The 11,196-nt window shown below is 37.2% G+C and overlaps 1 protein-coding gene across 2 annotated transcripts; it reads right to left on the bottom strand.

The window, feature by feature from the left end:
• Positions 1 to 1,386: 1,386 nt before the first annotated feature.
• LOC126604835 (LRR receptor-like serine/threonine-protein kinase ERECTA) lies at positions 1,387 to 8,625 on the bottom strand. 2 transcript variants are annotated; one of them, XM_050272150.1, is made up of 27 exons: positions 8,013 to 8,625; positions 7,103 to 7,241; positions 6,887 to 6,958; positions 6,687 to 6,758; positions 6,525 to 6,596; positions 6,367 to 6,438; positions 6,203 to 6,274; positions 5,999 to 6,070; positions 5,820 to 5,891; positions 5,655 to 5,723; positions 5,479 to 5,550; positions 5,299 to 5,370; positions 5,023 to 5,094; positions 4,809 to 4,880; positions 4,653 to 4,724; positions 4,502 to 4,573; positions 4,273 to 4,344; positions 4,126 to 4,197; positions 3,974 to 4,045; positions 3,792 to 3,863; positions 3,596 to 3,664; positions 3,419 to 3,490; positions 3,254 to 3,327; positions 2,976 to 3,104; positions 2,536 to 2,886; positions 2,071 to 2,441; positions 1,387 to 1,980 (listed from the first exon to the last, which is right to left on the bottom strand). In XM_050272150.1, exons 1-27 carry the CDS (start codon positions 8,113 to 8,115, stop codon positions 1,603 to 1,605), a joined length of 2,979 nt encoding a protein of 992 aa, XP_050128107.1. In that variant the 5' UTR covers positions 8,116 to 8,625; the 3' UTR covers positions 1,387 to 1,602. The 2 variants fall into 2 exon arrangements, with proteins under 2 accessions (XP_050128107.1, XP_050128108.1); XM_050272151.1 differs by having other exon boundaries at positions 2,536 to 2,883; positions 8,013 to 8,624.
• Positions 8,626 to 11,196: the final 2,571 nt, after the last annotated feature.

Genomic DNA, 11,196 nt, shown 5'->3' on the forward strand with positions numbered 1-11,196 from the left:
CTATGAAAGCATTTATTGAAATTTTTATTTTTGATATTTTCTTTATAAGGAGGAGGGTATTATTGGAAAATAAAACAAACTTTAATTTATTTCCTTGTTACCGTTGTCCCCAATATTTTCAAACAAAGGAGTAAAACCATTTCCTCTGCATGGAAGACCACTTTCTATTTTATTTTCATAAAAGCAATTTACTAAAAATTTAACAAATATGATTATTTGTGGGCCGACATTTTCCAAGGCCCGTGTAGAATCATATGTTGATGGCGGGCCTCAGGTGGCCCAAAACCTTGTAGAATTAATGTGTCTGGAGGTAATGAAAATTGTTTAAATGATAAATTAGTATTAGAATAGATCTTTTTCTTGTTTTGGTTAACCAATTAATTAAGTATGATGAGATTCAACTAATGAACTTTCAAGATCATTTTTTATTTAACTTTCAAGATCCTAAATTCAAGATAATTTCTTTTCATTACAACTTCTGAGATCTTAAATGTAGGGTACGAGGACCAATTGGGGTTGCAGGTCTCCGATTTAGAGTTCAAAGCTCACATTCATGAGAGATTCATGTGTACTGACGCCCATGTAGAGCATCTGACTCAAAGGGGGTCGGAGATGTGGCGTTCGATGGGATTAGAGATTAGATACCAAGGACTCCATCCATCTTCTTTATGAGGAGGGCTGGATGGTTCACGAGGTTCGAGCGTTCGGATCCAATAATTTCTCCATACTAAAAAAGTCTTGGATCTCAAGTTTAAGACCAAATAATCCTTCTTGATAACATGTTACCCCAAAAATAATGCCCACAAACAATGATGCATAATGTTCACAACATTATAGGCAAAATTGCAGCACAAGTCCCCGTTGCTTATCCGAGATTTCACTTTCATCCTTCCGTTAGTTTTCACCACCCACAATTCAAATATTAAAAAATAATTTGCACCATCAATAATGGTAAGAGGCAAAACCTGCTCGGAGTTTTCAACTTCTCAGACTGACACTGTCCTCTCAAGGACTGCATTATTGCTCGGCAGTCGCCAGGCATATAATGCACCTCCGCAGGACCACCCGCTAATTTTACCCTGGTGCACCTGACCCTGTGTGACCCCCACTCCGGCCCCTTACGCTGATGGGCCCCGGTCGGGCAAGTCTAAGTCAAAGTTACCATACTCACGTATACACGTTTAGTGACTAAAACAGTATCCGACCATATTTTCCGAAAAATGGGTACTCCCCACCCTCGAATTAGAACGGAAAATTGACCTAAACAATCATCTTTCAAACCATATCAAACTTTTGATTTTTATCGTAAGTTTCTTAATTAGAATATCGCTTGAATAAGAAGGTAAAACAAAGTTTCTTAATTGGAATTTCGCTTGAACAAGAAGGTAAAACGAAAAAGCTACTGAACTTTATAAAGCTATTAATAAAAGGTTGTTCATATTTTGCCCATCTTTTCACTTACAAACAAGCTGAAAGCCAAATCTTTGTACACAGTTTTCAATCCCCTGAGCCTCCTTACTTTCCCACTACTATTTTTCTCAGATGTTTTCATGACATGTAGCATCATATAATAATTCTTCCTCTCTTCAAATGCTTCATTTTTCACTCACTGTTCCGAGAAATTACCTCTCCAAACTTGAGAAACAGCTGGGCATCTGAGGTGCTCATGGATGGACAATTTAGAATGTGCGGCGTTTTGAGATTCGCGTACTCGTCCACGTAGCACGGCGCTTTGGCAGACGGGTGTTGTGTCGATGGTGGGTTGGCGGAGGCTGGTTGTTTTGGTTGTGCAGGGGAAGGCACGAGACTCCCCAGCACTCGAGTTACTTCATGCATTGTTGGCCGGTCTGTTGGCTGCCGCTTTGTGCACAGAAGGGCAAGCTGGAAAACCTTCTTTACTGCTCCGAGGTCTGTGCATGTGGCCGTGACGTCAGAATCTACGGTTTCCATGACAGCATTGTTTGCCGTCTTAGATAATATCTGAGTCAAATTATATGAAGCATTATGTGAGAAAAATTGTTCAATTTGAATGCATTGTGAGAATACAAGAAAAGAAATAATGTGTCCTACCAAATGATGGAGATTGGATTCATTGTCTACGGCTTTCCTTCCTGTCAGCAGCTCCAGCAGAACAATGCCGTAACTATACACATCGGACTTCTCAGTGAGGCGTGACGTTCTCGCATACTCAGGATCTATATAGCCAATCGTGCCCATTATGTAAGTAGACGTATGGGTCTTTGAGGGGCATAAGTTCTTGGCAATGCCGAAATCAGTTAAATGAGCTTCAAAATCCTTGTCCAGTAGAATGTTGGACGACTTGATATCCCGGTGTATGATTCTGGGGCTGCAATCATGATGCAGGTAGGCAAGCCCTTGGGCTGTTCCAAGAGCAATCTGGAGACGAGTTGTCCAGTCGAGCTTTTTCTTCTTGGAAGGGCCTGAATGTAAAAAAAATTCGGTAGACAAGGAATTAAAATTAGGGACTTTGTAACACCAACAGGCCAGCAACATTTAAGAAACGTGTGAACCTACCGTGAAGGAGATCCCAGAGACTGCCATTTTCCATGTAATCGTAAAAGAGAAGGTTTCCGGAGGAAGACAAGGAGTACCCCTGGAGGGTCACCAGATTCCGATGCTTGATGCTTCCAACTGTCGCAAGTTCAGTCTCAAACTCCTTCATGCACTGAGGATAGTGCGAGTAAAGTTTCTTGATAGCCACTGGCTTACAATTTTTCAGAACACATTTGTACACTGTACTCGATGCACCATAACCAATTATATACTTCTCGCTCAAGTTTTCGGTCATCCTCATGATGTCCTCGTATACATGAAGTGCCATATTCATGTTAAGGATCACCAGCTTCGGAGTTGAGTAATTAACTGCTATTTCACAAGCAAATGCAATTGATTAGCTTAAGTTTCTACTACTGTAAGTGTTGGAGTACAGAATAATTATCTTACGGGGAAATTACCTGGTTTGTCAAATGTACCGTCAGGAAAGGGAGTTGGATTATATGGCCTGCATGCAGCAACAAGAATCATGAGAAGAATCACAAGGGCACCAAGAGCGATTCCCAGGATAGCAGCTTTAGATAGTGTCACTGCAAAAGAAGAAGGGAGATAGGAGAAAAAGTGAAAATTCTTCATACTAAAGTAAATAGCAGATTATGTAGTCAGTCACGTCAAATTGTGGTCCAAACTGTATCAGTTATCTTTGAAGCTCAGCATGCCACTGGATATCCATATTTACCTCGCTCCGTTGGACGAGACTCGTGACATCGAGAATTGAGCCAATAGCCACAAAGATCAGGGTTTCCAATAAAACTGAAAACAAGAGGTTACATCAGCCAAAGATGGGGGAAAAAATTAAGCTAAATGTTTATGAAATTTCGGAAATATAGTCAGAATCTCTAACCTGTCTGGTGAAAACCTTGAGAAGTTCTTGCTCGTGGGAATATCGCCTGCCAAGTTGTTGTAAGATACATTTCTGCGAGGATTCAGCGATATTTAGTGGTTCAAAATAAAAGCTGCACAACCCTGCCATCAGATTGAACACAAAAAATAGAAATTCGAATGCTTAGAAGTGACTCACAATACAGAAAGGCTGAAGCAGTTTATCAGCGATACCACATCCCCGGATATATTGTTGTGGTCTAATCTCCTGTTATATTGTGCATTAACGACGCAAAGAAAATCAATATGCAAATTAGTGACGTATACAGTAACATTCTACACTTCTTTCAATGACTACTGGACAAAATTATAGAGATCGGTACATGGAAACTTACAATAAATTCATATTCTGCAGCTGACTGAGCTCTTGAGGAATTAATCCCGTGAGCTGATTACTTGAAAGGTCTCTGCAAAAGCAAACGCTTTTGAGTTTATGTAAGAAAAAGCAGAAAGAATAGAACAGATTATCGATTCAATTCATTAAAATTACGTATCTAACGAATAACCAAATACGTACATTTCCATAACACTCCTTAAATTACCAAACTCCCCTGGAATAAATCCCGTCAAATGGTTTCGACTCAAATTCCTACCACATAATATCATCAGGTGTCAGAATAAAAAGAAACGAAAAACCATTGCAAACAAAAATCAAGCAGTTGAACTCACAGCTTTAAAAGATGTTCCAAATCCCCAAGTGATGAAGGAATGGTTCCACTTAGTTTGTTATTTGAAATATCCCTGTGCGAAATTAATCACATACGTTATTAAAAGAAAGGAACACGGGAAAAAAATACTAGGACATTTGATGCTTACAAAGTATCCAAGTTACCAATCCGAGACAGCTCGATAGGAATTGGGCCACGAAGATGGTTGGAGGATAGATTTCTGAAAATGATAAATAAGTTTTTTCTCATCAGAGCAATGGGACAGAAACCTTAATTCATAATACCTGACTTCATGACGTGAACATGAAAGATAAATGTAAAACAAAAACTGGAGCATGTTTTAACCATAAACCAACGTTTATATTGATGGAACTTACAGATAAGTCATACTCTCGAGCCTCTGAAGAGCAGGCGGAATGTTTCCATTCAACTTGTTCCCATGCACATTGCTGATATCAGAAATAATTAGGGATGAGCAACTTAAGCCAGTTGATCAAGCAAACTAATAACTGAGGTTTATATGCTTACAGGCTGTTCAGATTTGTACACGAACTAAGATTATCAGGAATGGGCCCTTGAAGATGGTTGTTCGCAACGTTTCTGCAAGGATGTTGATCAGTAACTCAAAATTTAAGGCATGCAGACACCGTTCTCACTTAAAAGAAACATGGCAAGAGAACCTACAGGTCATACAAATCCGTAAGCTTCCCAAGTTCAGGTGGAATATATCCCGTAAGATGGTTATCGTTCAATTCCCTGCATACACAAAACAAATGGGACCATACATCGAATCAAAAAATCATATGTGCAAATAACTACAAAAGAGATGCATAAACAGTCCATATCAGTAGCTATGAAAGAAATACATTCAGGAGGGACAGTAAGAAAGTTCACATACAAATAATGTAGCTTTGTCATCTGTCCAAGCTCTGGGGGAATGGATCCATTAAGCTTGTTACCATGCAAATACCTATACAGAATATTTAGGAGTCAGAACTTGCATACAAGCAACATGTACTTTCTTCAATAAGGTGTTAAGTAGTAAAGTATAACCACATAACTTAACGCCCAATAAATACACAAATGTATTGATAGAAAAATTTTAATAATTTGTGGCTCATTAGATGGAGGTTTATGATCTGAAATTTATGAAGACATACGCCAACATACTTACAATTTCTCTGTATAAGTCAAATTCCCCAGGATAGGAGGGATCGATCCACTTAACGCGTTGCTGCTCAAATCCCTGGAATGGAGACAATGAAGATATAAGCCACAAAATGTAAAATAAATTGAAAAATAGGGGACTTGTTAAAACTCCACAAGCTTCAGAAGTATACAATTAAGCACTTACAATACAGCGAGAGCCTGCATTAGGCCGATCACAGATGGGATTGGCCCAGAAAGTTGATTACCTTGTAATGATCTTGCAAGCACAAGGAGACCAACATTTGATAAACTAATAAAATTGAAATTTTTTATGACATATCAAAGATTTGAGGAATCTCAAAGAAAATTCCAATCACTTACAAGGTGGCTACTTGCAGGAACCCGATATTAAATGGAATCTCTCCAGTTAGCTGGTTGTAGGACAGATCCCTGCCAATCAAAAGGGATGAAACATATTTGAATAACCAAACTACGGCAAAGTAGAAATATGTCTTCACTAGTGAGAATGTGAGATAAGATACGTACAAAACCTGGAAAGCAGTGCAGTTCCCTATATTTTGAGGAATGCTACCGGTCAAACTGTTGTTTCGCACATCACTAAAGAATAGTAGGGAAAGAGCATTAGACTGTTAAACTATCTTCTGTACTAGAAAATATAACATTCGTTAAGGTTTGAGGAAGAAGGGGTTTAGATGTGAACTTACAAATACCATAACCCAGTCAACTGGCACATATCTGGAGAAAGGGTTCCGACTAAATTGTTCCCTCGCAAACCACTGCAATGGTAAAGGCAACAATAATTACATTGGCAGTAAAGCAGAAATAACATCACCGAACAAATTTGGAAAGGCTACACAATGAAGCATGAAAACAAAAATTTAGCATCAGCAATTGATCAGTCTACTCACAGATACTGTAGAACTTCATTCCAGTATATAAGCCTTGGTATTTCCCCAGTGAGATTATTCTGTGCTAGGTCTCTGGAATGAGCAATCCAGAACATAAGAAATTCAGTCACATGTAGAAAACAATTATACATATGATGAAATATAAGATGGGGGAAAGTACTTACAAAATCTTCAGATTCGGAATCTGGGACAACGTCGAAGGAAGTGGCCCAATCAATTGATTATTTTTCAAAATCCTGCAAGTCCAACTAAAGCAGTAAGAACAATATAAAATATATTGAAGCAATGTTTATGCATAAAAGTGAGCTTCTTGGGAACTTACAGATTTTCCAGCTGTTTCAACTTGGATATCGAAAATGGTATGTCTCCAAATATCTCATTGAAGGACAAGTCACTAAGAACACCATTAAGGAAATATTCAATCAACTCGGCATTAAAAATGACGAATGTTAAAATATATTCTGGTAAAATTCGAAGAAAGTACATGTTTTGCAGAGCCGAACAGTCACCAATCTCATCTGGGATCTGGCCGGATAGGTGGTTCCCCCTCAAATCGCTGATCAAACAACCAAATAATAATCAATCTCTACCTAAAATCTCACCACAAACTCGAAAAGCGAAAACGATTACAAAATCCAGAAATGAAAATGCATGAAAGAGTACTACAGAAGTGGAGTAGTTTACATAGACTGGAGGTTTTCGAGATCTCCTATTACAGATGAGATTTCCCCTCCAAGATTCAAACCTGATAGATTACTGCACACAAACATTATTATAATCAAACCTTAAATCAGACAAAAAGAACACATGTTTAAGATAATATTTAAAGAAATTAAATTAATTAAGTCAACCCCAAAAGGATAGGAAAAAGGGTAGGAAAAAGGGGATTGCGTTTCTTACAGTGCAATGACATTGAGAGAGTTATCACATGTGACGCCTCTCCAAACACAATAATCTAAAGAGGGTGGGTCTGTCCATTCATAGAGAACATTGTCCACATCCCTAAATGCCTTCTTTATCTCCAGCAGTGTTCCTTGATCTTAAATATTGCCAAAAATCAAAATCTCAGGCTCCAAAATAGTATATAAATATATAAAGTGATAAACACCATAAATTAATTTCATAGACAAAACCTGCTAATCCCAGTTTTTTATTATTTTCACACATAATTAAAACCCAGATAAAATTTCAGAAATTAGGGAAGAACAGATGGTTGTTATCCAATGCTTGGCTGCAGAGAAAGAAGGAACGACAGTAATGGAAAACTGCTTTGGTAGAAAGTTGAAGACTTCGGCAGTTTGCAGCTCAACCCAGAAAAAAAAATCACTTGTTTTGGGAAAGAGATGGTTATCCTCTGTTTGGCTGCACAGAAAGAGGGAAGAGTAGTAGAACATAAATGCTTGGTTGAAAGCTCAAAGCTTTCGTGCATTTTCTGGGTGACCAAACAGAGTAAAAGCCTAAAACAGTCTGCAACTCAACCCAGAGAAAACATCTCACAAGTTTTGTTGGGAAAAACAGGTGGGTCAACCCTTGTTTGGCTACAGAGAAAGATAGAAGAGCAGAGAAGAAAGTGCTTGGTGGAAAGCTAAACACTTTCATGCATTTTATGGGGGTATCCAAACAGAGCAAAAGCCCAAAACAGAGTCTGCAACTCAACCCGGAGAAAATTTCACACTAATTTGTCGGCAAAACAAACGGGTTATCCCCTGTTTGGCTGCAGAGAAAGAGGGGACAGCAGAACACAATTCTTGCTTAAAATCTCAAAACTTTATTGCATTTTCTTGGTACCCAAACAAAGTGTGTAACTCACCGTTCTGTGAATCCCCATAGCCGAAGCTCATACACCCAAGCAGAAGAACCAGAAGCACAAACTCCACCCGAACTGCCACAACTGCAGTCTCATCAAACCCCATTTCACAAATTGGCCGCCAAACTTCAGTCCCAAAAGAACAAACGCAGAGAATCCGTACACCCCCAAAAGCCAAAAGAATCCCTCTTCTTCCCTCTTCCTCCTCCTCTCCTTGGACCCGGCTACATTGCACCACCTTTACAAAAACAGAGCTCCGGAGGCTGAGGATATTTTGAGCGATCAAAAATTCTCCAACCCTTAAGCTTTGGTATATTTTTTTTTCCCCTTCCCTTTTCCAGAAAGTCTTCTGATTTGAAGAGAAATATTCAGACGTAGAGAGAGAGAGAGCTTCTTCAACCCAAAAATCTAAAGCCTGCCATTGTTCAATCACATCGTTTTGGCAGTAGCGTAGGCCTGTAAATACAACTGTACCGACTGGTTAGAGTGTGTAGAGAGAAAGAGAGTGAGAGGAGCTAGAGAGAGAAAGGAGAATTATTTTCATAGATAAAGTTAAGAAACCACATGCCAGAGGTCTCAGTCTCCCTCTGTGTTTTCTGCAAAATTACTGCTCTCTCTCTCTCTCTCTCTCTCTCTCTCTCTCTCTCTGTATGTATAATTTTTCGGATTTCTCTCCTTTTCGCTCTATCTCAGTGTCCACAATGAATTAGTGGTCGCTTTCAGTGGAAAATTTTGTGATTGCAAAATGGCCCCTAAGTATTTTGTATTCGTTGGTTTGGTATCATGTTTGTGGACATTACCAATTACATCCTGTAGATTCTCTTCTGTGATGGAAAAATAGCAAAATGGCCCCTAAGTATTTTGTATAATTTCATATGTCACAAGTTGGGGTCCTGACGGGTACAAATGCTCAAGCTACCTTGTGTTTATGGTTTGTGAAATGTAATCACACCTCCTGTTTCTAACATTCACACCTTCGATTCTGAGTGATTGAATTCAGTTAATCAAATTGTTATTAATAAATAAAAGGCAGAAAAAAATGAGAAATTAAAAGTGTGAAAATCACCGCTCTTTCATTCTCTCATTTTATTATATTCGTTCATATTGTCCACCTGGTATGCTAGGTTGCACATCGATGCACTTTGTTGCACTAGTTAATGATCAATCCATGTGATTCTACTCATGCTCTTGCTGTGATTAACGACCAGTCTAGGAACATGCTGTTATTTGCAAAGGACGTAGTGCAATTAGCGGTTGTATTTCAATTTAAATAGTTAGCTCTTTGCTGTGTCAATTGGCAACGACGTAGTTTGGTTCGAGAATCCACCTGACATTATTCAAGATCTCATCATCCAAGATTTAATGTAATTCTCGTTTGAGGTCTTTAAATTATTGTATCTTAAAAATTTAAAAAAAAAACACCAGTCAAAAAGTAAGATGTTTTAAAGTGTTTTTTTACATTGACCATTAAATTGGATTAAATAATTATCATGGTTTTGGAATGTCATAAGAAACGGTAATTACATAAATACCATACACGGAAAGACAATTGTGTGTTGGTGAAAGGGAATTCAATTTATGGTCCATGCTCTGGAATAAAGCTCAAAGTTGTATTTGTTCAAAATAGTTAAGGAACAAATAAACAGTAATTAAAAGAGACATTTGAAGATTTATTTCACTTTTGTGTGTTTGTGAAAGGGAAATTGATGTTGCAAAGCCCAAAAAACAAGCACCAACTAACATTAGGTTAAGTAGTTTTGTCTTGCACAATGTTAAATCATGACAAATCATGTCCACATTTCATACGCAGTGTAGTCACCCAAATTCATTTAACCATCTGTAGCATTGCCTCGTGAACTATATATCTGGTTTCGTTTTTTTCCTTGACTTTTAAGGTGTGCAAATGTCCCTTGGTTTGTTAGTTATGTTAATTATTTTGTCAATTTAGTGGTTGTTTTTATTCAATTCGTACAATAAAAGCTTTTGAATTTGATTTTGTGGCTACATTTCAATTCCACTTGAAATTTGCACAAGTTCAGGACTGAGGGGTTCAAAACCTAATTAAAAGTTTGTAGGACAAAGTTCGAAAGCATTGCTGAAGTTTTTCCTTATAATGAATATTGGAACCATTCACTACATATTGAACTTCACTTTGCTAAGTTTCCGACATCAGTTTTTTCATTCTTCGACCTAAAGTATCCCAAATAAAATCCAACTCGTTATGATGTTGTTGAACATTAACAAACAAGACTTTAATAAGATTGGGATCATAAATATGGGTAATGATTTGTAAACCACACATGACTTTTGTGCAATTAAGGTTCAAATTAAATACCTAACACAAACCCTAGAACTTTAATCACAATTAGAGAATCCATGAATTTAAGATCAAATGCCATCAAAAATATGGACCTCCCAACCTTTATTCATATTGGCATTTTATCACCAGGCAGGGGACCACATGAAATCAGAATTATCTTCCATATGGTCAAAAACCGAATTATGAATTTTATCATTATAAATAGAAACTCATACCTTGAAATAGTAAATTAGTAAATTGAATAAAGCGACAAAAGGGAAGTGCAATAATAGAATATTACGAATTTACACATGCTAATTATAATATAATAGCTGCTGAATGTGGGGGGTTCCGGTAAATACCAAAAATAACAAGGTAACAATTGTTTGGGTAAAAAAACAAAAAAAAGGAGATTATTAATAGCTTTCTCATTTGACTTCTTATCATATGTGATTATCTGAATCAACTATTTTTTACATCATCTTTTTAAGGAACGTCTAAAAAAAATTAAATATGGATCATTTAATCACGTAACAGTTGTTCAACAACAGTAAACCATAAGGCATTCTTTATATAACATCTTTAAAAAATAAATATGAATTATTTTATCATCCAACAGTTATTTAATAAATATGGCGTATTTAGTTGATTTTTATAGATTGTCATTTAAAATAGAAATTATTGTTGGCTGGCACTCTAAATTTTCGATCTCTAGAAAGAGAAATACTGAATAAGGCGAAATGAGATTTTTAAAATGTCGATACCAATCTCATTTAAATTACTTATAAATTAGACGATTTTAATCATCAAGCAACATCAGAATAAATAAAATCCAAAAAAATCCAACGATAAAGTCTTTTTCTTTGTCTGAAAAACGAGAAAGTCTAA

This window comes from Malus sylvestris, chromosome 15 (assembly GCF_916048215.2).
Source record: "Malus sylvestris chromosome 15, drMalSylv7.2, whole genome shotgun sequence".
Taxonomy (NCBI): domain Eukaryota; kingdom Viridiplantae; phylum Streptophyta; class Magnoliopsida; order Rosales; family Rosaceae; genus Malus; species Malus sylvestris.

Excerpts from the sequence above, each read along its gene's own strand:
- LOC126604835 (XM_050272150.1), bottom strand. The coding sequence starts at position 8,115 with ATGGGGTTTGATGAGACTGCAGTTGTGGCAGTTCGGGTGGAGTTTGTG. Across the intron at positions 5,551-5,654 it reads TTCCTGCAAGTAGCCACCTT|ATCATTACAAGGTAATCAAC; the intron begins GTAAGTGATTGG and ends TGTGCTTGCAAG. Across the intron at positions 3,328-3,418 it reads TCAAGGTTTTCACCAGACAG|TTTTATTGGAAACCCTGATC; the intron begins GTTAGAGATTCT and ends TCTTGTTTTCAG.